At 49.8% G+C, this 21,143-nt stretch overlaps 1 protein-coding gene across 2 annotated transcripts; it reads left to right on the top strand.

Annotated features, from left to right (window-relative positions):
- The first annotated feature begins 76 nt into the window (after window positions 1–76).
- On the top strand, window positions 77–15,551 carry LOC102456620 (interferon-induced very large GTPase 1-like). 2 transcript variants are annotated; one of them, XM_006117588.4, is made up of 2 exons: window positions 77–545; window positions 5,693–15,551. In XM_006117588.4, exon 2 carries the CDS (start codon window positions 5,695–5,697, stop codon window positions 13,009–13,011), a length of 7,317 nt encoding a protein of 2,438 aa, XP_006117650.2. In that variant the 5' UTR covers window positions 77–545; window positions 5,693–5,694; the 3' UTR covers window positions 13,012–15,551. The 2 variants fall into 2 exon arrangements, with proteins under 2 accessions (XP_006117650.2, XP_075779343.1); XM_075923228.1 differs by having other exon boundaries at window positions 77–541.
- Window positions 15,552–21,143: the final 5,592 nt, after the last annotated feature.

A 21,143-nucleotide genomic window follows, 5' to 3' on the forward strand; every position in this document is an offset into this window, starting at 1 on the left:
GCATGTCAAGGCCCAAGAGCGCAGTTTGATGTGGACTCACTTCCGTGTTGACCAGCTTCTGCTCTCATTTAGGCTGCGTGCGCATGGCATTGATATCAGGGGTGTTTACTGCAGGGTAACCGAGAAGGGAGTCAGGCTCTGAAACCTAATGACAACACCGTGAATGGCTCTGTGGTCGACTGTTCCTTCTGGAGCAAAGCGGAAAAGAAACAAACCGTCTCCGCAGGCTACACCAGGGGCACCTCCTTGTGGCATTATGTGTGGACGGGGCTTAAGATGACGATGACTCCGACCCAAATCGCCAGCGGGAAGTATTTGTGTGTTTTGAACTGAGTTGCGTGCTTTTTGGGAAACAGTCGACTTCTTACAGGAAACCTCCGCCCTTGTGGACCACGGGTGGGGCAGAGCTGCAGCCGGCTGCTCAAAGGCAGCCAGGCAATGCAGACTGAAAGTGAAAGTGAACAGGCTAGGCTACCGAAAGGGAGCTGGGAGGGAGAAGGGAGATGCAAAGCGCTGGAGAAAGAAGGAGCAGTCTTCTGAGGCAGGTATTTTCCCTTGGGGAGTGGCTGCGGAGGGGCGGGGGACTCTCATGCATATGTCTATGGGATTCTTGTTTGACGGCTGCTCTGCTGGGCTACACTGGATGCCGACCCTCCTGCTGCAGTTTAGGCCTGAGAAAAAAGGCTAGTTAGACTCATCCAGCAGCTGTGTGGGCTGCGGGCAGAGCTGAGAGCAGGTGTGTGGGGTGAAGGAACAGGAGGAAGGTCTGGAGTGTGGGGGGGAAGGAGACATCTGGAGCTGGTCTGGGGGTGTAGATAAAGGAGGAGTCCCAGTTCAAGCATGTGAAGGTGGACTAAATACAGGGCCCAGGTTCAGGAGCAGGTTGAGGGAATTAATCTGAGCTATGGGTTCTGGGGCACCCCAATCCCCTGCCCCACCCCTGCACCCCCTCCCCCCCAGACCCTGCATTTCCACCCCACTCCTGCACCCTACCGCCCACCTAGACCCTGCACTCCCAAAAATGAGGGGTTCCGTGTATGGGAGGGGGCTGTGGGTGTAGGGTGTGGGTGGAGGGTAAGGTGCAGGAATGGGGTGGGGGTGCTGAGCCTGGATGGGAGGTAGGGTGCAGGAGTGGGGCGATGGGGTGTGGGGAATGGGTGGGAGGTAGAGCGCAGTAGTGGGGTTCAGAGTCTGGGCAGGAAGTAGGGTGTAGGAGTGGGATGTGGGTAGGAAGGGTGCAGGGGTGGGGGTGCAGGGTCTGAGTGGGAAGTGGGGTGGGGGGGTCTGGGCGGGAGGTATTGTGCAGGAGGGAGTGGGGGTGAGTTCTAGGCGGGAGGTAGGGTGTGGAAGTAGGGTAGAAATGCAGGGTCTGGGTGGGGTGGGGTGGGGGTGCAGGGTCTGAGTGGGAAGTGGGGTGGGGGGTGGGGTCTGGGCAGGAGGTATTGTGCAGGAGGGGGTGGGGGTGAGTTCTAGGCGGGAGGTAGGGTGTGGAAGTGGGGTAGAAATGCAGGGTCTGGGTGGGAGGGGGTGCAGGAGTGGGGTGTGGGTGCAGGGTCTGGGCGGGAGGTAGGTTTCGGTAACCGGGTTTGGTTCTTTAAAGGATTTGAAACCACACACAGAGGAATACTTCTTTTTAGGGTCAAACAAAGATTTTTTATTTTTTCTCTTTACTTTATAATTAATTTCCCATTTAAATCAATTCACTATTTTTGATTCTTTTAAAACAATATAATATACAAAGAAAAAGTAGAAAAACAGTACAGTTAAAAAAAACCAAGAAATAACAACTTCTACAGATATACCCTCCTGATTTACCTTTAAACAATTTATGGAGTTAACAAATATATAATACTGACGTTAAGAAAGAGAGAAGCATTGCTTAGATTCAGGAGATATTCTTTTCTTTATGTTTTTCCTTTCTTTGGATTTTTCGTTGCAACTTACGACTGGTTTTGTTCCCCTTTCGGAGCTTATGTGCGGCAGCGAGATTCAGCGCCGGGGAGAGAGCCCTGGTTGATCAGACCTGGCTTTTTGGATTCACAACCCGTCCGCTCGTGGTCTGTTTCAGCCCACCTTATCTACCCTGTTTCGGTATTTTGGTATCCTCCACTCGTCTGACAATTGCTGACCTTAGATTTTTGTTGTCTCGTTCTGCCCTTACAAAAACTTTCGTCTGCTTCATTTGGGGTAATCAGCACTGTTGTTGCATACTGCTGTCTGAGTTACTTACTTCCCTAAAAGCGGGGTTATTGTTTGTCATCCAATCAAATTTTGTTTTTATTTTTATCTCCTGTATCTCACAATGCTGCCTTTCCTTTACACTTACAATTAAACTGGTGCTCATTTGACATATTCTGGGTAAGCCTCAATACCTTCCTTTCACAGTAGGGTGCAGAAGTGGGGTAGAAATGCAGGGTCTAGGTCGGAGGAGGTGCAGGAGGGGGGTGGGAGTGCAGGGTATGGGCGGGAGGTAGGGTGCAGGAGTGGGGTGGGGGTGAGTTCTAGGTGGGAGGTAGGGTGCGGGAGTGGGGTGTGGGTGTGGGGTCTGAGCTGGAGGTAGGATGCAGAAGTGGGGTAGAAATGCAGGGTCTAGGTGGCAGGTAGGGTGCAGGAGTGGGGTGTGGGTGAGGGTCTGGGTAGGTAGTAGGGTGCAGGGGTGGGGATGTGGGGTCTGGGTGGGAGGTATTGTGCAGGAGTGGGGTGGAGGGTGAGTTCTAGGCGGGAGGTAGGGTGCAGGAGTGGGGTGTGGATGAGGGTCTGGGTGGGAAGTAGGGTGCAGGGGTGGGACGGTGGGGTCTAGTTGGGAGGTAGAGTGCAGTAGTGGGGTGGGGGTTCTGGGCGGGAGGTAGGGTGCAGGAGTGTGGTGGGGGGTGAGTTCTAGGCGGGGGGTAGGGTGCAGTAGTGGGGTGGGGGTTCTGGGCGGGAGGTATTGTGCAGGAGTGGGGTGGGGGGTGAGTTCTAGGCGTGGGGTAGGGTGCGGGAGTGGGGTAGAAATGCAGGCTCTAGGTGGGACAGGGTGCAGGAATGGGGTAGGGGACAGAGATGCCTGCTTGGCACAGTTCCCTGGGAGGAGGTGCGTGGCTTTTTTTTTTTCATTGTTTGGCTTCTTGTGTGGCTGGGGGCTAGGGGTGTCCTATAGCCCCTCCTTCCAACCGAAATGCATGTGGGAACAGTTCCCGCTGCACAGGAGAGCTCAGGGCTGGTGGACGCGAAGTGTCGCGTCTGTGAAAGCAGGAGCCGGCTGAGATAGCAACTGGGCGCCCAGGCAGCAAGAGGCCGACTGGAAGAAACAAGTTGTTCTGGGTGACGAGAAAGCCGCGTGCGCTGGCCGAGCAGGGACCGGAGCAGGGAGGAAGGGGCGGGTTTTGAAAGCTGGGGATTTTCCTGGGAAAAGAGAGGGTGTTTCCCACTGAGTCTGTCTGTCCCATTGGGAAGGTCATGTAGGATGCTAGGGACACGTTGCAAGGGCTGAGGCAGGGGTGGACATTAGTTTTTGGTGGGGGAGGGGAGGCATTCCAAGAATTTGGTAAGCGGCGAAGGGCCCCGCTCTTGTATGATGCTAATGGAGATGTGGTTGTGGGATGGAGGTTGGGTTCAGAGGGGAGCTCAGGGTAGGGGATTGAGGTGCAGGAGGGGGCGTGGGGCCTGAGGGGGAGTTAGGGTGAAGGAGGGGGGTTGTGACCTGTGGCAGGGGATGAGGTGCAGGGTCCGGCAGAGGAGATGGGTGCAGGAGAGGATTCTGACCTGGACGAAAGGTTAGTTGGGATTGGTCCGGCCTTGGGCAGGGGGCTGATGACTCCTGAGGACTCTTCCAGCTCTAGGACTCTATGAAGGGTGCATGGAGGGAGGGGGACAGGCAGGGTTTCTGGCCAATGGGAGCTGCGAGATTGTACGTGGCCCTGCAGCTCGTTGCTTTGCACAGTATGCGGAGGTGCAGAAGACAGGGAGCCCTGGGGTCATGGTGGGTCAGTTGGGCTGAGGAGGGAGAGGGCAGATCTGGGAGCAGCTTGTCAGGGCTGAAGGCGGGGCTGGGGGTCGGGACCAGGTTGGGGGATAAATGTTGGGTGTGGGCTAGGGATGTGAAGGTATAAATGTGTACACAGTTACATGCAGCCCCCGCCACCCCACCCCCTGCTCCCACCTCTGTTTCAAGTTGGCTGTCCTGGAGCCACCTGTCTCCCCACACTACTGCCTCTGAAGCATGAGGAGTAACGGTAGTTCGAACTAGGAAGCCTAATTCGAACTACCTAGTTCGTGCCCCGTGTAGCCGCGCTGCACGGGGTTCGAACCAGCCGGGATTTAAAAATGGCGGCGCCCGGCTTATGCAAATGAAGCCCGGGAAATTCAAATCCCGGGCTTCATTTGCAATTGCGGTATGCCTACATTACCCCGCTAGTTCGATTTAGTGGGGTAGTGTAGACATACCCTTACAGACTAACGCAACTACCCCTCTGAGACTAAATTTGGTGGTACTTTTTGCTAACCAGGAGTGTGCACTACATCTATACCAATATATTTAAATAATTACACAACCTAACATACCTTTATTTGGATTCTTGATTTTTATATTTCTTTATTAGATTAGAAAAATGGTGAATGATGATTTTTTTAATTTCTGAAATTATTTTTACACTTATGATTTGTGCCTAACTCTATTCCAATGAAAATTGGAATTCAAGTGAAAATGTGCAAAAACTTTGTTCTTATTAGTTAAATAAAGCTACCTTAAATGTGCTAAGTATAAGAAAAAAGTTTAGTAAAACATACTTTATATTTAAAACGGACAGATTTATTAAAGAAGTATTATTTGGCACTAGTCAACGGAAAGATTGCTTCTGGTCACACCAATCTTCAGGGCTTTAGAATTAGTAGATCTCATTCTCTCACACCTAGTTTTTATTCATAGATTGGGGCTATGTCTAAACTGCTGCTTTTTTCAGCAAAAGATACACAAATCCTTTTTCCAATTGTTTTGTCGGAAGAGGCTTTTCCGAAATTTGGCCTGTATACACTGGGCCAAATTTCAGAAAAACCTCTTTCGGAAGAGCCCTTCTTCCTCACGGCACAAGGAAAACGGCTTCCGAAAGAGCAAAAAATGTCAGAAAAGCAGTCCCGTTCCCTGGACGCGGCGGTGTTTTTCTGGGATACCTCTGGTATCCCGGAAAAACTCCATAGTCTAGACATAGCCTGGAAGAGGAAAACCAGAGTTCCTGCTTCATCAGCTCCCAGTTGGTTCCTTAAGTCTGAATGAACTAACCTACTTGAATAAACTGAAATGAAGAAAATATTCCTGGCACCTGTAGAACAGGCTCCTGCTGTAAAAACCTAGTTTGGCCCTCCTGGTTGCAGGTGAATTCCAGCCATTCAGTGGTTGGCCTTTTTAAAAAAAATGAGCCAGCAGCCATCCTGCTTCATATTCACTGTATTTATTTCCAATGAAAGTTTAGCCCTCACCAGATATTTTGATAATTTCAAATAGGTTTAGTTTAAAAAAGAAAAAAAATACATTTAAATTAACCCCCCCAAATCCTTAATTTAATTTTTTAGACGTCGTCATTTCTTATTCACTGTAATTGCAGCTGAGTGCCACAGTGTAGAAATATACACGAAGCTGGGAATGGAGTTGTTGGAGGTAGAGAGGGGGAGATACCTTCATCCAGGAGTGATATTGTTTGTCTGCTCCATTTCACAGCCATGTCTGCGGGAGAGGAAAGCCCCAGGCATTCCGCGGAGGGAGAAGCTGCAAAGGACGATCTAGCCAAGAGCCTGGAAGCTGTGGGTCTGAGTGCAGAGTACTGGCTGCCTAAACTGCACACACAGCTGGGCGTTACCTCTGCCCAAGCCTTGAAACACCTGCGGTCTGAAGACTGCCTGAAGTTAGAACGTGACATACGACACGCGTGGGAAAAGCAGGCGCTCCAAGACCTGCTGAAGATAGACCCCAAGGCCACGATGCAGCAGCTGCAGGGGGAGCGCGTGGAGGGGCTGAGGAAGAGACAGGAGCAGGCGAAGTCGGCGCTGCAGGAGCTCAAGGCGATGCAGGAGCAAGGCAGAAACCGCCAGGACGAGGTTGTAAGGAGGAAAGAGGAGGAGCTGCGGAGAGCGATGGACGTGGCCCCTGAATATTGGGCACCGGCTGAGGTGCCATTGATGAAGGTGATGGAGAATGTGCACAAGCAATTAAATCTCTCCGAGGAGTTGATGTCCCAGAGTGAGACTCTCCCTGACAGGGAAGTTGTGAGACGGGCGTCGGGGGGGCTGGCCCTGCAGGGCATTTACAAAACCAGCCAGCTTGCCGAGATGGTGGAGAAGCGCGAGCAGCTCCTGGAGCTCCCAGACGGGTTGGAGCTCTTTGGCCCACAGCAAGGGCCCTTGTTTGAGATGAAGGAGTTTTCATCAGCAACAGCAGAGTCCACATTCACACGGACCATGGAAAAGCTGGGCTTCAGCATGAGCCTCGCAGTCAAGGGTGGGTTTGGGGGGTTTAGTGCAGAAACCAGCACCGACTGCAGCAGCTCTTCAGAGTCCGAAAGCACCCACAGGTCCCGCTCTGAGCACACCTACCTCTGCACCACCAAGTACAGCTACATCCCCCTGGCCTCCTGCTACTTCCCCAAGGACCGGCTCCGACTGTCCAGCGCCGCGCTGCAGGAGTTAAAAGAGATCGAGCAGCTTTTGAGTCTCACCCCAGAGCCCGACACGCTCCCCCTGCTGAAGAGCCGGGCTGGGAATTTCTTCAAGCGATTCGGGTCTCACGTGAACCAGGGCCCCCTCCACCTGGGTGGGATATTCTGGTGGAAAGCGGCGTCACAGGGATTCCGGGCAGAGCAGCTGGATGAGGTGAAGAAACAAGCATCTGACGAGCTCCGCTCTTACGTCGGGGGCAGCTACAGCGGCTTGGGCTGGGGTATTGCAGCCGGTGTCACTGTATCCAACTCAGGTTCCAAAGCCTCCTTTCAGGGCACAGACAGAAAACAGGAGCAAACAGAGATTCAGCTGTGTGTGACCAAGACGGGCGGCCCCCCTGGAGTGGAGTCACTCGCAGCATGGAAATCTGGGCTGCTGGCCAGTAACAAGACCTGGTCTGTGATTGACAGAGGCTCTCAGCTGACTCCAGTGTGGGACATAATCCTGGCCAATCACAGACAAGATTTTAAAGACGTTTATCAAATGGGCAGCGGCCTCACAAAGGCCTATGAAGCTCTAACAAACCTAAGTGCCAGCCCATTGGCCGGGGAGGGAACCATCAGCGCAGTGGAAGAGGCCAGATCCTTCCTAGAGGAGGTGAAGACCTGGGAAGTCACGGGAGAAGAGGGACAGCTGGTGACGCTGCTCAAGTTCAAAGAAAAGCTAATGGAAAAAACAAACCACAACAGCACCTGGATCGACATCTGCCTGTCGGACCGAGGGCTGCAGGATTTCTTGGCAAACACAGTTCTCCGGTGCAAAGATTTACCCGCGCAAAACTCTACATACACCAAGTTTCTGCTGCGCTCTCTTCTGAACCCTCACGTCTATAAGGTTAAGAACTTCCCCCAATCTTCGTCCATCATACAGTGGCTCTTTCATGCTGAAGAGAAGCCGGAAAAAGCTCCCCCTGTTTCTGAATTGGCTGATTTTATTCAAGTCCTTGAGGACATGAAGAATTCCATCGGGGCTGCCACGTCTCCAGAAGCATTGGAAGAACGGAAAGTTAAGGCCAGCTTGGATGTGTGCTTAGCTTTCTGCTCCTTGCGGAAGGCTCTGCAGAGCCGTGAGCAGACAGACGTGGAATTGTTATTGCTGTCCATTGCAGCCAGTGTAGGATACCAGGTAGAAAGTAACATTTTTCAGTATCTCCTTGGATGCCCAGAAATTAACTTCATGTCAAGTGAAATGCAAGGGGCACACGAGAGATATTTGACACTTAAACCGCAGAATCTTTCCCAAGCTCAGGCTTTCCTGCTGTTCACCGGCCTGACGGTGACGCCCAAATTCAAAGACGTGTCCCCAGAGGAGAAGACTAAACGTTTGATTTTTATGAAGCATCACCTGGGTCACCTGCTGTCAGGTGAGGTTATGAATGTCCTTATGAACTCTAATGCATGTGAAGACTGGAATGCCCTGGAAAGAAACCTAAATGCCCTCAAAGAAGGAGAGTATGAAACATTCAATAGCAATCCGCAGCAAGAGAATATAATTCAAGAACTATGGAATGTCTGTCAAAGGGCGAAGGAGACAACCCTACAGAAGCCACGGGCCCAAGTGCCACCAAGGGATGTTCAAATGTCTGAAGGATTCAGAACTCAAGACTTTCTCAATCTGATCAAACGACTGGGGCTTGAAAAGTATTATCCCAGGAGAATGGGGATGGCAGATTTCCACGTGATTAACAAGACCTCTTTGCATGACAGCCAGCCCCGCATGGAGAATGAGCTGCCATTTTATTTTTTGCAAAAGCTGTTGATGCTGGACTATCGGGTACGGTATCTGGTTTGCAAAGATGACTCTAAAACAAAACCCAGGATTACCAGAGCACTGGAGATGTCCAACAAGGTGGACGAATCTTCAGATGCAACTGTCGATGTCTACGAGGACTTTCTAAATGACGGTGAAGGAACTGATGAGTCTGTGACACCAAGTCGGACACACGTGCACCCAATGGACCTCCAGATGGCAATTTTCCATTGTGCAGATGATTTCATGAGACAGTACCTTTCCACAAAGCTTGCTCTCTGCCAGTTTGCACTCCCACTTCTGGTGCCAGATCCTTGTACTTCTCAAATTGAATTCCCCCTGTGGGCCCTGAGCCAAGTACAAAAGAACTGGCAAGAAGTCGAGAAGTCAGGATGGGAGACGAGCATTAAAAATTATAAAAACAAATTGATTTACCAAGCAGCTACACCGGTGGTGTCCTTCTTACGAATTGGTCGTTCGTCTCATTCTTCAAAGTCAAAAATTCTGAATACTTTGCTGAGTAAGCACAAGCACGACGTATTTTTCCATCGTGATTGTAGAGGTAGCAGTAAAGATGGTCTCCTGATGAACGGGGTTGTGGAAATCTTCTGGTACTGTCCTGGTGGGAAGGATGACGACAGATTTGACAGTTGCATCGCCTTCACTAATCTTCATGGGGATGCAAGAGAACACAAGCAACAAGTCAGATTTTTACAGGAGATTGCATCTATAAATGTGGTTCTCTTGACAACTTCTGATGACAGCACAATAGGGAAGCAAATTGTCAGTGATTGCCTGACATCACCAAAGCCTTTTGTGTGTCTTTTTACTGAAAAAGAAAACATTGTGGCGAGTAAATCCAATCGAAACATAAAAATCGCGGTGAAGAACAGGAGTGAAGCGGAATTCATTGATGAACTAGCAGCCACAATCAAAGATTTACTGGCTGATTCAATCCCCTCTGGTAGTCTTGAAACATGTGTAGAAGTTGCTCGCCAGCACGGTTTTCTCATTGATGAAGACAAAGAAGAGTGTAAGCAAGCCAAGTCAATGGCACTGAAAGTGATAGCCTTCTTCAAGGAGACTAGCTTATTGGGTATGAAGGAAAAGCTCTTGCCTCTGCAAGGAGAATTATGGCACAAGTGGTGTAAGAAAGATAAGGAACTTACCCGCTTGCAAGATAAAAAGAAGCGAAGCATTGAACAGCACCGGAGCCTTATTGAGTCAGAAAAACGGGCTATACGACACGATCAGGTAAGAAGAGCATCTTCCTTCAATGGTTTAATGAGGTCAGTCCTGGAAATTCTCCAGTCCCAGTCAGAGACCACGAAAAAGTATTTCCTGCAGTGGCTAAAAGTATTTATGGATGACTTGAGTTCTGACCGCCTTGCAGAACTTCGCCAGAAATACCACACGTTATGGTCCCAAATGCTGGAAGAAGCCCCTCCAGGAGAAAATAGTGACTCCGAAAACACACTGAAAAGTGACTTGGAACGAGTCTCAGCTGAGATAAATGCTTCTACGATTGGCCTGGAACACATTTTGAGAGAGGTTGCTCAGATTTACGAAGCCCTTGGGTCTTTGGCCCTAGAAGATCAACATTTTCTTGAACTTCCACAGATCGCAGCTGACCTAATGGCTTCTGGGTATCCCATTGAGCTGATGGACGGCGACGCGTCGTACGTGCCACTGAAATGGGTGAGAGCTGTTTTTGACAAGTTGACCGAGATGTTAGGAGACAAAAAGGTGTTTGTCCTTTCTGTGCTGGGCATCCAGAGCACTGGGAAGTCCACATTGCTGAACGCCATGTTTGGTCTCCAGTTTAGTGTCAGTGCGGGGAGATGCACCAGGGGGGCATTTATGCAACTAATTAAAGTGGACGAAAGTCTCCAACAGAGCCTGAATGTTGATTACATACTAGTCGTTGATACTGAAGGGCTTCGGGCCATGGAACTAGCCAGTAAATCAACACTCAATCATGATAACGAACTAGCCACCTTCGTCATTGGTCTGGGCAACATGACAGTGATCAATATCTTTGGCGAGAACCCTTCGGAAATGCACGATATCCTGCAGATCGCTGTCCAGGCGTTTCTGAGGATGAAGCAGGTCAAGCTGTCCCCAAGCTGCTTGTTTGTGCACCAGAATGTCGGTGAAATAACGGCAAAAGAACAGAATATGGAAGGACAAAGACGCCTCCAGCAGAAATTAGATGAAATGACCGTTACTGCAGCCCAGCAAGAGTTCTGTGATGTAAACCGCTTTAGTGACGTTATCCGATTTGATGTGAACACTCACATCCATTACTTTGCTCATCTCTGGGAAGGGGACCCACCAATGGCGCCTCCCAATCCCAGCTACAGCCAAAACGTGCAGGAACTAAAGAGCAAAATTCTCATGGCTGCCAAGCAGGAATCCCAGGGCAGTGTGTTAAAGCTGTCAGAGTTAAAAGTCCGAATTGCTGATCTGTGGAAAGCTTTATTAAACGAGAACTTTGTTTTCAGCTTCAAGAATACACTGGAGATTGCGACATACAACAAGTTAGAAACAATGTTTAATCAATGGACTTGGCAGTTGAGAAGTAACGTGCTAGAACTGCAGACAAAACTGAACAATCGGATTAAGAAGAGAGAAATTCACCAAGTAACCAGGAGAAGCCTTGAAGAAGAGGTGAAAGGGAAATATGATGGCATCCTTAATGAGACAGAAAGATACTTCACTGAGGATCAAGACTGTGAAATATTAATCCAGTGGAAAGCAAGTGTTGAAAACAAGCTGAGAGACCTGAAAGAGTCATTGATTGACGAAACTAAGAGGAAAGCTGAAGAACTTATCAAGCTGATGAAGAATCAAAGCAAACTTGCTGCGAAGAAATCGGAATATGAAAATGAGCTATTCAAAAGAAGCCAAGAGCTGGCTCTGCAATTAAAAGGCAAAGAACTAAGTGAAGAAGAGTTGAAAGAGAACTTTGATGGCCTTTGGAAGCGATGGATCTATGAAGTATCTTCAGATGCTCCTTCTGTTGAGGAACCTGACATCAATGTAGATGTAGAGAACATTATTCTGGAGCATTTTAAACAGGAGCCCAATATAGCAGGGAAAATTAAACATTTCTCCTGGAAAAATTCATTTTCTGTCGATATTTCTAAGCATATTACTATGAAGAAAATACTAGGCATCTTCGATAAGACTTTAGATAAGTGTGCTATAAGGAATATAGAACAAGTTACAGATCGCATCCTACAGCTTGTTGAGATGATCATTGATACGAAGGTGCAGCAGAGAGTGGATTACAATCAAAGTTACATTCACGAAATATTGAATGAAATAAGAAGAGAGGTGGACTCGGCAGGCAAGAGCTCAAACTACACATTTAATAATGAGTACAAAATGGAGTTATCATTGTATCTGTGCAAAATGGCGGTGGAACGGTTCCAAACCATGCACACGACATTCAAGACTGCAAACGATCCAACCGTCTACCTCGACAAGAAAAGAGACGATTTCTTCAAATGTTTTCAAATTTCCTGCCAGGGAGCAACCTCCATCACAACGTTTGCCGATTTCTTATGCCACAAGCTTGCTGCAGCGATCCGCCAGGCAGTCTACGACAAGGCTGCCATTGCCCTAGCCAACGAGATGAGGTCTAACTATTCGGCCTTCAATGGCAATAGATCCAAACTGGAAACCAGTATTCTGATATCTCTGGCGGAGGAGGAAAACTTTGAGAAGTACAGACAATACATTCATTTCCCAAGGGCCTTCTTAGAGAGTTACATCAAGAAATGCGTTGATGATTATTGTTTAGACAAGAAAAATCCACGACTGAAGCATTGCTTAGATATTACCCTCGATACTTTCCAGAACCGGGTTCTTTTAGCTATTTATGACTCGACGAAAGTTGTCAAAGATAAATATGGCAGTGTATCTTTGTGGCTGGATGAATTTTGCAAGAGATTTGGAGATGACTTAGACCTTCCCCGAAGTGATCTGAAAAGCATTGAACATCAGGAGATCAAGGACATCGAGTTTCTGAAAGAGGCTATGATTAAAGCTTTGCTGCCAGTCCTGGACAACCTGAGACAGGAATTTGCTGTGGTTGATATGAAGGCTCTTAAACAGAAACCTCATCAAATGTTATTTGACCAGCTTTGCGGGTGTTGGGAGCAGTGTCCCTTTTGCAAGGCTCTTTGCACCAACACAATCCCAGGGCACGACGGGGACCACAGTGTCCAGTTCCATCGCCCTCAAGCCCTGAACGGAACCCAGTGGTATGGAACAGACCAGCTTGTCATCGAGATGTGCTCCAGCCTTGTAGCAAGCGACTGCTTCATGGTGCTCTGTGAGAACAATCAAATTCCATATAAAAGTTACAGGCAAGCGGGACCCGCATATGCCAAATGGAGCATCAGGCCAGACAACTCAGCACAGTCTTACTGGAAATGGTTTGTGTGTCATTTCAGGTCAACACTGGAAGAGGATTATTGTGCAAAATTTGAGGGCAAAGGAGCTATCCCTCGGGAGTGGGAAGAGTTTAGTAAAGGGGCTGTCATCTCTGAGCTGAAAAAGCTGTAACCTGAATATAGCATCCCTTATATCAAATGGGGCCACGAATATACCAGACTTCACGACTCTCGCTAGTCACTTTATTTGATCAGCCATTTATTATTGTGCTGTTTAGCGTTATGGATAGTTTAGATGCTCTCTCTTATATAATCAGTCTATGTTAGAAAATACAGGACTATAGAAATGTAAGATTAACAAGTAGGTAGAAGTGGGGTGTATTAGCTATATACGTAAGGCATGGCTAGTATGGAAAAGCTACAGGTGGAGAACTGTTAGGGTGTGTCTACACAGTACCGTTACTTCAAAATCAGCTTTGTAGCTTATTTCGAGGTTATTTCGAAATAGCTTATTTCGAAATGTGGCGCTGTCTACGCTGTGCCACATTTCAAAATAAAGCGCTCTTTCGAAAAAGCCTTTAACAGGGATGCCGGAATAGCACGCCCATTATTTCAAAATATATTTCAAAATAACAGATGCGTGTAAAGACGCAGAATTGCTATTTCGGGATACTTTCAGTATCCCAAAATAGCCCCATGGTCTAGATGTGGCCTGGGATTTTAGCTTAGGAATGCTTGAACAAGTGGGTGTCTTACAGATACGCCCGTAAGGTCACATGTTTACTGTAAAAGCTGTGCCAATGGGTGATGATATGGAAACATGGATCGCAACAGACAGGTATGTCATGTCCATGAGCATGAGACATTGGATGGTAATACTCTGTTCTGATCCCAGGCTGCCATGGACTTACATGTAGACATTAAGAGGAATGTTATTACAAATGGGACACCCCCATATTAATGGGCTATGGACGTCCTGATAAGGAAAAGAGGGTTGAAACCTTCATGCACAGGGGCAGATATAGGGTAGGGCGAGCGGGGTGACTGCCCCGGGCCCCGCGCTTCAAGAAGCCCCGCGCATGCGCAGTGGCAAAGGGGGGGCCTCGCGAAATTGTGCTGCCCTGGGCCACGCAAAATGGTCATCTGCCCCTGTTCATGCATGTGCGTCAGGTGTTAGGTGTAGTGAGAACTACAATGTATGAGAGGTTCCCTGTTTGGGTGAAACTAGGAAGACCCTCAGGAAACCCTAGCAGGCACCATTCCTCTATCAATACTTGTCTGTTGAGATATCCATCAGACCCGAGGGCAGGGCTGGGCAAGATGCGGCCCAGGGGCTGGATCCAGCCCACCTAATCCGTGGATCTGGCTGCAGACTGCAACTGGCTGCTTTCTTTTTATATGCTGTGGCCCCTGCCACTGAATTTCCAAGCAATGGCTCAGGCCGCAAGATCCTATTTAAATGGCTCACAGCTCCTGGTCGCAATCCCTTTAAATCATGGGTTCCCAAATTGGGGGGCATGAAGAAATTCCAGGGGGTGGGGCCGCGAGGCGACCCAGCCACACACACTCTCGTCAATAGCACCCCAAGTTTTGCTGCTATTTTTGGGGGGGGGGGATGTGAGGGTTTCTCAAAATCAAAAAGGGGGTGTGATGCTGAAAAGTTTGGGAACCATTGCTTTAAATAATTGCAGCAATGCCGGGCGGCTGCCAGGCCATGCAGTAGTGATGGGGCCAGGAACCATAAGCCTTTGCTGTATTTTTAATTCAAAACCTTGGGCCCCAGACAACTCTCTGGGGTGGCTAGTACCCATCCCTGCCCCTTCCTCCCCAAGCCCCGCTCCTTCCAGCCTGTGACCACACGCCAACATAAGAACATAAGAACGGCCGCACTGGGTCAGACCAAAGGTCCATCTAGCCCAGTATCCTGTCTACCGACAGTGGCCAGCACCAGGTGCCTCAGAGAGGGTGGACCGAAGACAATGATCAAGCGATTTGTCTCCTGCCATCCTTCTCCAGCCTCTGACAAACAGAGGCCAAGGACACCATTTTATCCCCTGGCTAATAGCCTTTTATGGACCTAAATTTATTAAGTGGTCCCCCTGCAAAAATTATTGCCCACCCCTGCCCTAGAGTACCTTTGAGGATGTGAGTATGGCTACGGGAGTGGTTATTTACATGGGATTCTCTAGCATTTAGAGACGGATGGGTAACTGTAAGTTTACTTATTGCATTACTTAAACATGCAGTACAGATAAGACGTAGAATTTGTGATTATGTTCATGGCCACTCCCCTTGGTCTTCATGTGTGCCCGGAGGCTCCAGAACTGAGGAAAAAAATTGTCATTCTTCACTCGATTGAGCTTGAAATTGGAGCAACAGGAGCTGAGCCCATTGTAGCGTGATAGAAAATTCAATTTAAATGCAAAAAAAAGGAGCTGCTGGAACCATTCTCATGGCTCAGCTTCACCCGCATTCAGAGCCTCTTGCTGATGTCTGGGCATGTGCCTGCTTTGTCCTCATGGAAAATAAAGCAAATTCAATACCGCAGAACTTGAACGCTTCTAATTTTGATGATAAAAGTCATTTTATGGTATTATTAGAATGGGGCTCCGTTGTGATGGTTGGGCCTAAAACTTGTAAAAGTCACGTGACAGTTCATGTTCTATATACATATATCATTTAGGGTATGTCTACACTACCCTCCTAATTCGAACTAGGAGGGTAATGTAGGCATACCGCACTTGCAAATGAAGCCCAGGATTTGAATTTCCCGGGCTTCATTTGCATAAACCGGGCGCCACCATTTTTAAATCCTGGCTAGTTCGAACCCCGTGCCGCGCGGCTACACACGGCACAGAGTAGCTAGTTCGGATTAGGCTTCCTAATCTGAACTAGCTGTACTCCTTGTGGAATGAGGAGTACAGCTAGTTCGGATTAGGAAGCCTAATCAAAACTAGCTACTCCGTGCCGCGTGTAGCCGCGCGGCACGGGGTTCGAACTAGCCGGGATTTAAAAATGGCGGCGCCCGGCTTATGCAAATGAAGCCCGGGAAATTCAAATCCCGGGCTTCATTTGCAAGTGCGGTATGCCTACATTACCCCGCTAGTTCGAACTAGCGGGGTAGTGTAGACATACCCTTAGAGAGTTTGTGTAGCTGTCTGTCCATGAGTCCGTCCGTCCGTGAGTCTGTTTGTTCAAGGACTCCTAAATGATAAGCTCAAGGACCACCACATTTGAGAAGCAGCTTCCTCTTATCCTACCTTAAAGCCCGGTCGGGCTGGTTGTGCCAGAAAAACAGGAAGTGCCTGGAATGGGATTGTTTTCCGTAATCCGGAGAAGGAGAGGTCAGAGAGCAGGGTCACGTATGCTCTGCAATGACCACTGGAGGACAGTTATATTGCAGCGTGACCACAGGGGGTGGCCACACCACGAAGGGAAGGGCCAGCTGGGGCTGGAGCTTTCCATATTGCCAGCCACTGGACACAGGTGGCTTCCTCTTCCTCAGACTGCTCCTCTCCGTCCCTTGGCCGCAGCACTGGACAGGGGGAGCCCTTCCAGCCAGGGGCCCTGCCACTGTGGCCCCTCCTGAGGAGATGCAGACCAGGGGGGCAAGCAATCCACATCACGGCCCCGCAGGAGACATAGGCAGGGGCCAGGCAGCACAGCCCTCCCCCAGAAGAGACACAGGCCAGGGCCAGCCACCCCGTACTCCTCGTACAATGAGGTTTACAGGGACGGTGAAACAGCGTGTCCACTAGATTTTGACATAGACGTGTTCAGAAGATACGGGGTAGCTATTTCCGGTTACCTCTGCTATCCTGAAATACCTTTGTTGTGTAGATGTACCCGAGCAGACCAGCCACCATTGCTCCAGGATCAAAAATACACAGAAAGGTTACAAGATGCACCGGTGTTCATCCCAGCACACTCCCCGCAGAACCTCCCTTCTCCCAGGCGCGGGATATGGAAAGTTTAAACAAACTCTTGGCGCCCTCGCTATTCACTGGGACAGGAATCTCTCATGGATTTGCGTAGGATTCAACATTGCTGCCTCTCTCCATTAACCCACAAAGATCTCCCCAAATGTGGACAGACAAGAGGGTCGCCAAAATGGCCCTTCTGTCTTGGAGTGACATTAAGTTGCACAGGAGAGTATAGAAATTTAACTTAAAGCAGCTAAGCTGGTGCAGTTCTAGTTCTAGTCAAACAAGGCAACTACCTACGGGGACAGACATGTGGGCAGCTGCTTAAAGCAGCAGATTAGGCCTGGCTGCCCCTCTGTCGTTACTGAAGGATTGGGTAGCCAGGCAAAATGTGAGAGGGGAGAGGCGTGGCAGGCTCAGCTTTTGCCTATGGTGGCTTGAGCAGTCTCTGAAGGTAAGGATCATAGAAGCATAGCACACTAGAACTGGAAGGGCCCTCGAGAGGTCATCGAGTCCAGTCCCCTGCCCTGACGGCAGGACCAAGCACCGTCTAGATCATCCCTGTCCGATGTCTGTCCGACCTGCTCTGAAATATCTCCAGGGATGGAGATTCCACAACCTGCCTAGGCAATTTATTCCAGTGTTTAACTAAGCTGATAGGTAAGAATTTTTTCCTAATGTCCAACCTCAACTTCTCTTGCTGCAGTTCAAGCCCATTGCTTCTTGTCCTGTCCTCAGCGCCCAAGGAGAACCATTTTTCTCCCTCTTCCTTGTGACACCCTTTTAGATACTTGAAAACTGCTCTCATGTCCCCTCTCAGTCTTCTCTTGCCCAAACTAAACAAACTTATTTCTTTCAGTCTTCCCCCATAGCTCATGTTCTCTAGACCTTTCATTATTTTTGTTGCTCTTCTCTGGACCCTCTCCAATTTCTCCACATCTTTTTTCGACTGTGGTGCCCAGAACTGGACACAATCCTCCAACTGAGGCCTACTCAGCACAGAGTAGAGGGGAAGAATGACTTCTCGTGTCTGGCTCTCAACACTCCTGTTAATACCACCCAGAATCAGGTTTGCTTTTTTTGCAGCAGTGTCACACTGTTGACTCATATTTAGCTTGTGCTCCACTCTGACCCCTCGATCCCTCTCCGCAGAACTTCTTCCTAGACAGTCGCTTCCCGTTCTGTATGTGACACCGATTGTTCCTTCCTCAGTGGAGCACTTTGCATTTGTTCTTATTAAACTTCATCCCATTGACCTCAGACCATTTCTCAGTTTGAATTCTGACCCTCTCCTCCAAAGCACTTGCAACCCTTCCCAGCTTGGCATCATCTGCAAACTTAATCAGGATGCTTGTGAGGTGTCCTATAGAAAGATGGATATGTAAAGAGCTACAATACATCTTTCACTCCAAATCAGAAACTCTACATGTGTCTGTCTTACGAAACAATATGTGTCTCTATGGGTAAATATTGGGTCTTTTTTCCTTCAGTAGGATGCTGTTTCTCTATTTTAAGCCCTGAAAGATGGGAAATGAAAGGTATTAGAAATCAAAGAATTTTCAGACTTTAAATTTAGAAGAACTATGCAGGATTTTTTAACATATTGTTGCCCTGTTAAAATGACAAGAATTGTATGTTCTTAAGAAGGGGGGAGGGATAGCTCAGTGGTTTGTCCATTGGCTTGCTAAGCCCATGGTTGTTAGTTCAATTCTTGTGGACACCATTTAGGGATTTGAGGCAAAAATTTGTCAGCGATGGTATTTGGTTTTCCTGTGAAGGCAGGGGACTCACTCGATGACCTTGGTCCCTTCCAATTCTAGGAGATAGGCAAGCTCTATTAATTTAAGAAGGAACAGGATTATTCAAAGGTATAAGCATCTAACCTATATACAGTGTTAAAATACAAAAAGCCATTGCTTAAAGGGGAAATGAACAGCAGTGGTTAAAAGGAATGCAGTTCTAGAAATGGAGACAACATATAAAGTCTGCAGTAAGAAAGAGATCAAAGAAATGTGACACCGCTGCTCTCTACTGGACATGGGCAGAAGCAGCAAGGAAACTGAATGCTGAAATCTGACAAGTGCCCAAGAGAAATAGGAGGTCAGGTGGGTGCTCTAGAGCAGACCTTATAGGATTCCCCTGCTGAAGTCACTGTCAAACCAGCTCCTACGAGTTGACAGCATTTGCTTTTATAATGTGTCCTGCGATGCTGCCGAGAGGTCAACACCTGCCTGACGGACATTATACAAGGCAGAGAAGCAGCAATAAAAGGGCGTTAACAAGGAGGAGGGAGAAAAATTGTTCTTCTTGGCCTCTGAAGACAGGACAAGAAGCAATGGGCTTAAACTGCAGCAAGGGAGGTTTAGGTTGGTTATAAGGAAAAACTTCCTTACATATAAGAACATAACGTAAGAACGGCCGTACTGGGTCAGGCCAAAGGTCCATCTAGCCCACTATCCTGTCTGCCAACAGTGGCCAGCACCAGGTGCCCCAGAGAGGGTGGACCGAAGACAATGATCAAGCAATTTGTCTCCTTCCATCCCTCTCCGTCCTCTGACAAACAGAGGCCAGGGACACCATTTCTAGCCTCTGGCGCGGTGGTCCCCAACCATTTGGAGCTGCCAGGCGCCAGGGAGCAGGGCCGTTTGCCTGCCGGGCACAAGAGGGCGGGGCCACTCCTGTGCCCGGGGGCGGGGCCACGCATATGCCACACCCTGCCTGGGGCCAGCGACCCCATGTGCCGCGTGGCCACGGGCGGGGCCGTCCATTCGCCACAAGCCTGGGGCTGGCGCCCTCCAGAGCTACGCGCCCAGGGCCGGCACCCCCCCATAGCTGCGCACCTGGCGGCGGGGAGGCCAATTTGCCGTGTGCCCGGGGCCAGCGCCCCCCATAGCTGCGCACCCGGGGCTGGCGCCTCCCATAGCCGTGCGCCTGGGGCTGCGCTCCCCATGCACCATGCGCCCAGGGCTGGCGCCGAGTATGTGCAGTGCACCTGGGGCCGGCACCGCACATGCGCCACGCGCCTGGGACAGGGCCAGCCCTGAGCACTTGGCGGGCGACAAATGCCCCCACGGGCACCATGGCGCCCGCGGTCACCGTGTTGGGGACCACTGCCCTGGCTAATAGCCTTTTATGGACCTAACCTCCATGAAATTATGTAGCTTCTCTTTAAACTCTATTATAGTCCTAGCCTTCACAGCCTCCTCTGGCAAGGAGTTCCACAGGTTGACTACACGCTGTGTGAAGAAGAACTTTCTTTTATTAGTTTTAAACCTGCTACCCATTAACTTCATCTGGTGTCCTCTAGTTCTTCTATTATGGGAACTAATAAATAACTTTTTTTATCCGCCCTCTCCACACCACTCATGATTTTATAGACCTCTATCATATCCTCCCCTTAGTCTCCTGTTTTCTAAACTGAAAAGTCCCAGTCGCTTTAACCTCTCCTCATATGAGACCCGTTCCAAACCCCTAATCATTTTAGTTGCCCTTTTCTGAACCCTTTCCAAGGCCAAAATATCTTTTTTGAGGTGAGGAGATCACATCTGTACGCAGTATTCCCTCCTGTCCGGGTGGTTAAACACTGGAATAAGTTGCCGGGGGGGATCGTGGAATCCCCATTCCTGGAGATAGTTCAGAGCAGGTTGGACAGACACCTGTCAGGGATGGACTAGATCAGGGGTCGGCGGCCTAAGGCACGGTGCCATCAGCAGCACGCGGGTGGGAACTCAACCCCGCCCTTCCCCCGCAGCGGGGAGCCTGTGCTGCTATTTGAGCTTCATGGCCCGCTGGCTCAGGCAGGGAGCTCAGCTAACCAGCGCGGGGGGTGGGGGGTGCTAAACCAAGGGTGGGCAAATGCCTCTCAGCAGACACCTGCCTAGGGTTTTGATGCAGCCTGGGAGACAGCTCCAGGCCCCGCCCCCTAGCGCAGGGATCGGCAACGTGGGAGGGAGCTCAGCCCCGCCCCTCCTCCCCCGTGCTCCCTCCTCCCAGCAGGTTAGGCTGGGGTGGGAGGAGGCAGCGCTGGGGCTGATGCTCCTCAGTAGCGCCTTGGCCGGGCCCGGAGGTGCTGCTCCATGGCCACATGGTCCAAGGCTGCGTGGCCATGGCCGTGGCACCTCCAACCTCTTGGGCCGTCCCTGGGCCGCAGCCTCGGGGCCTCTGGGGCCAGCCTCAGACCACAGTGGCAGCAGGCCTTCGGGGGGGGGTCAACAGTGGCAGCGGGCCCTCCGAGGCCGGGGCCCAGACCAGGACCACGTGGGCCCCAGCAGCGTGGCCTCTCTCTGGGGCAGCCAGGACAGTGTGACTGGCTTTTGTCGCTGCCTAGACCTCTCTGCCCCAATCCCCTCACTTCCCTCCCCCTCAAGACCCGGCGCCCCCG

Source organism: Pelodiscus sinensis, chromosome 3 (genome assembly GCF_049634645.1).
Source record: "Pelodiscus sinensis isolate JC-2024 chromosome 3, ASM4963464v1, whole genome shotgun sequence".
NCBI lineage: Eukaryota > Metazoa > Chordata > Testudines > Trionychidae > Pelodiscus > Pelodiscus sinensis.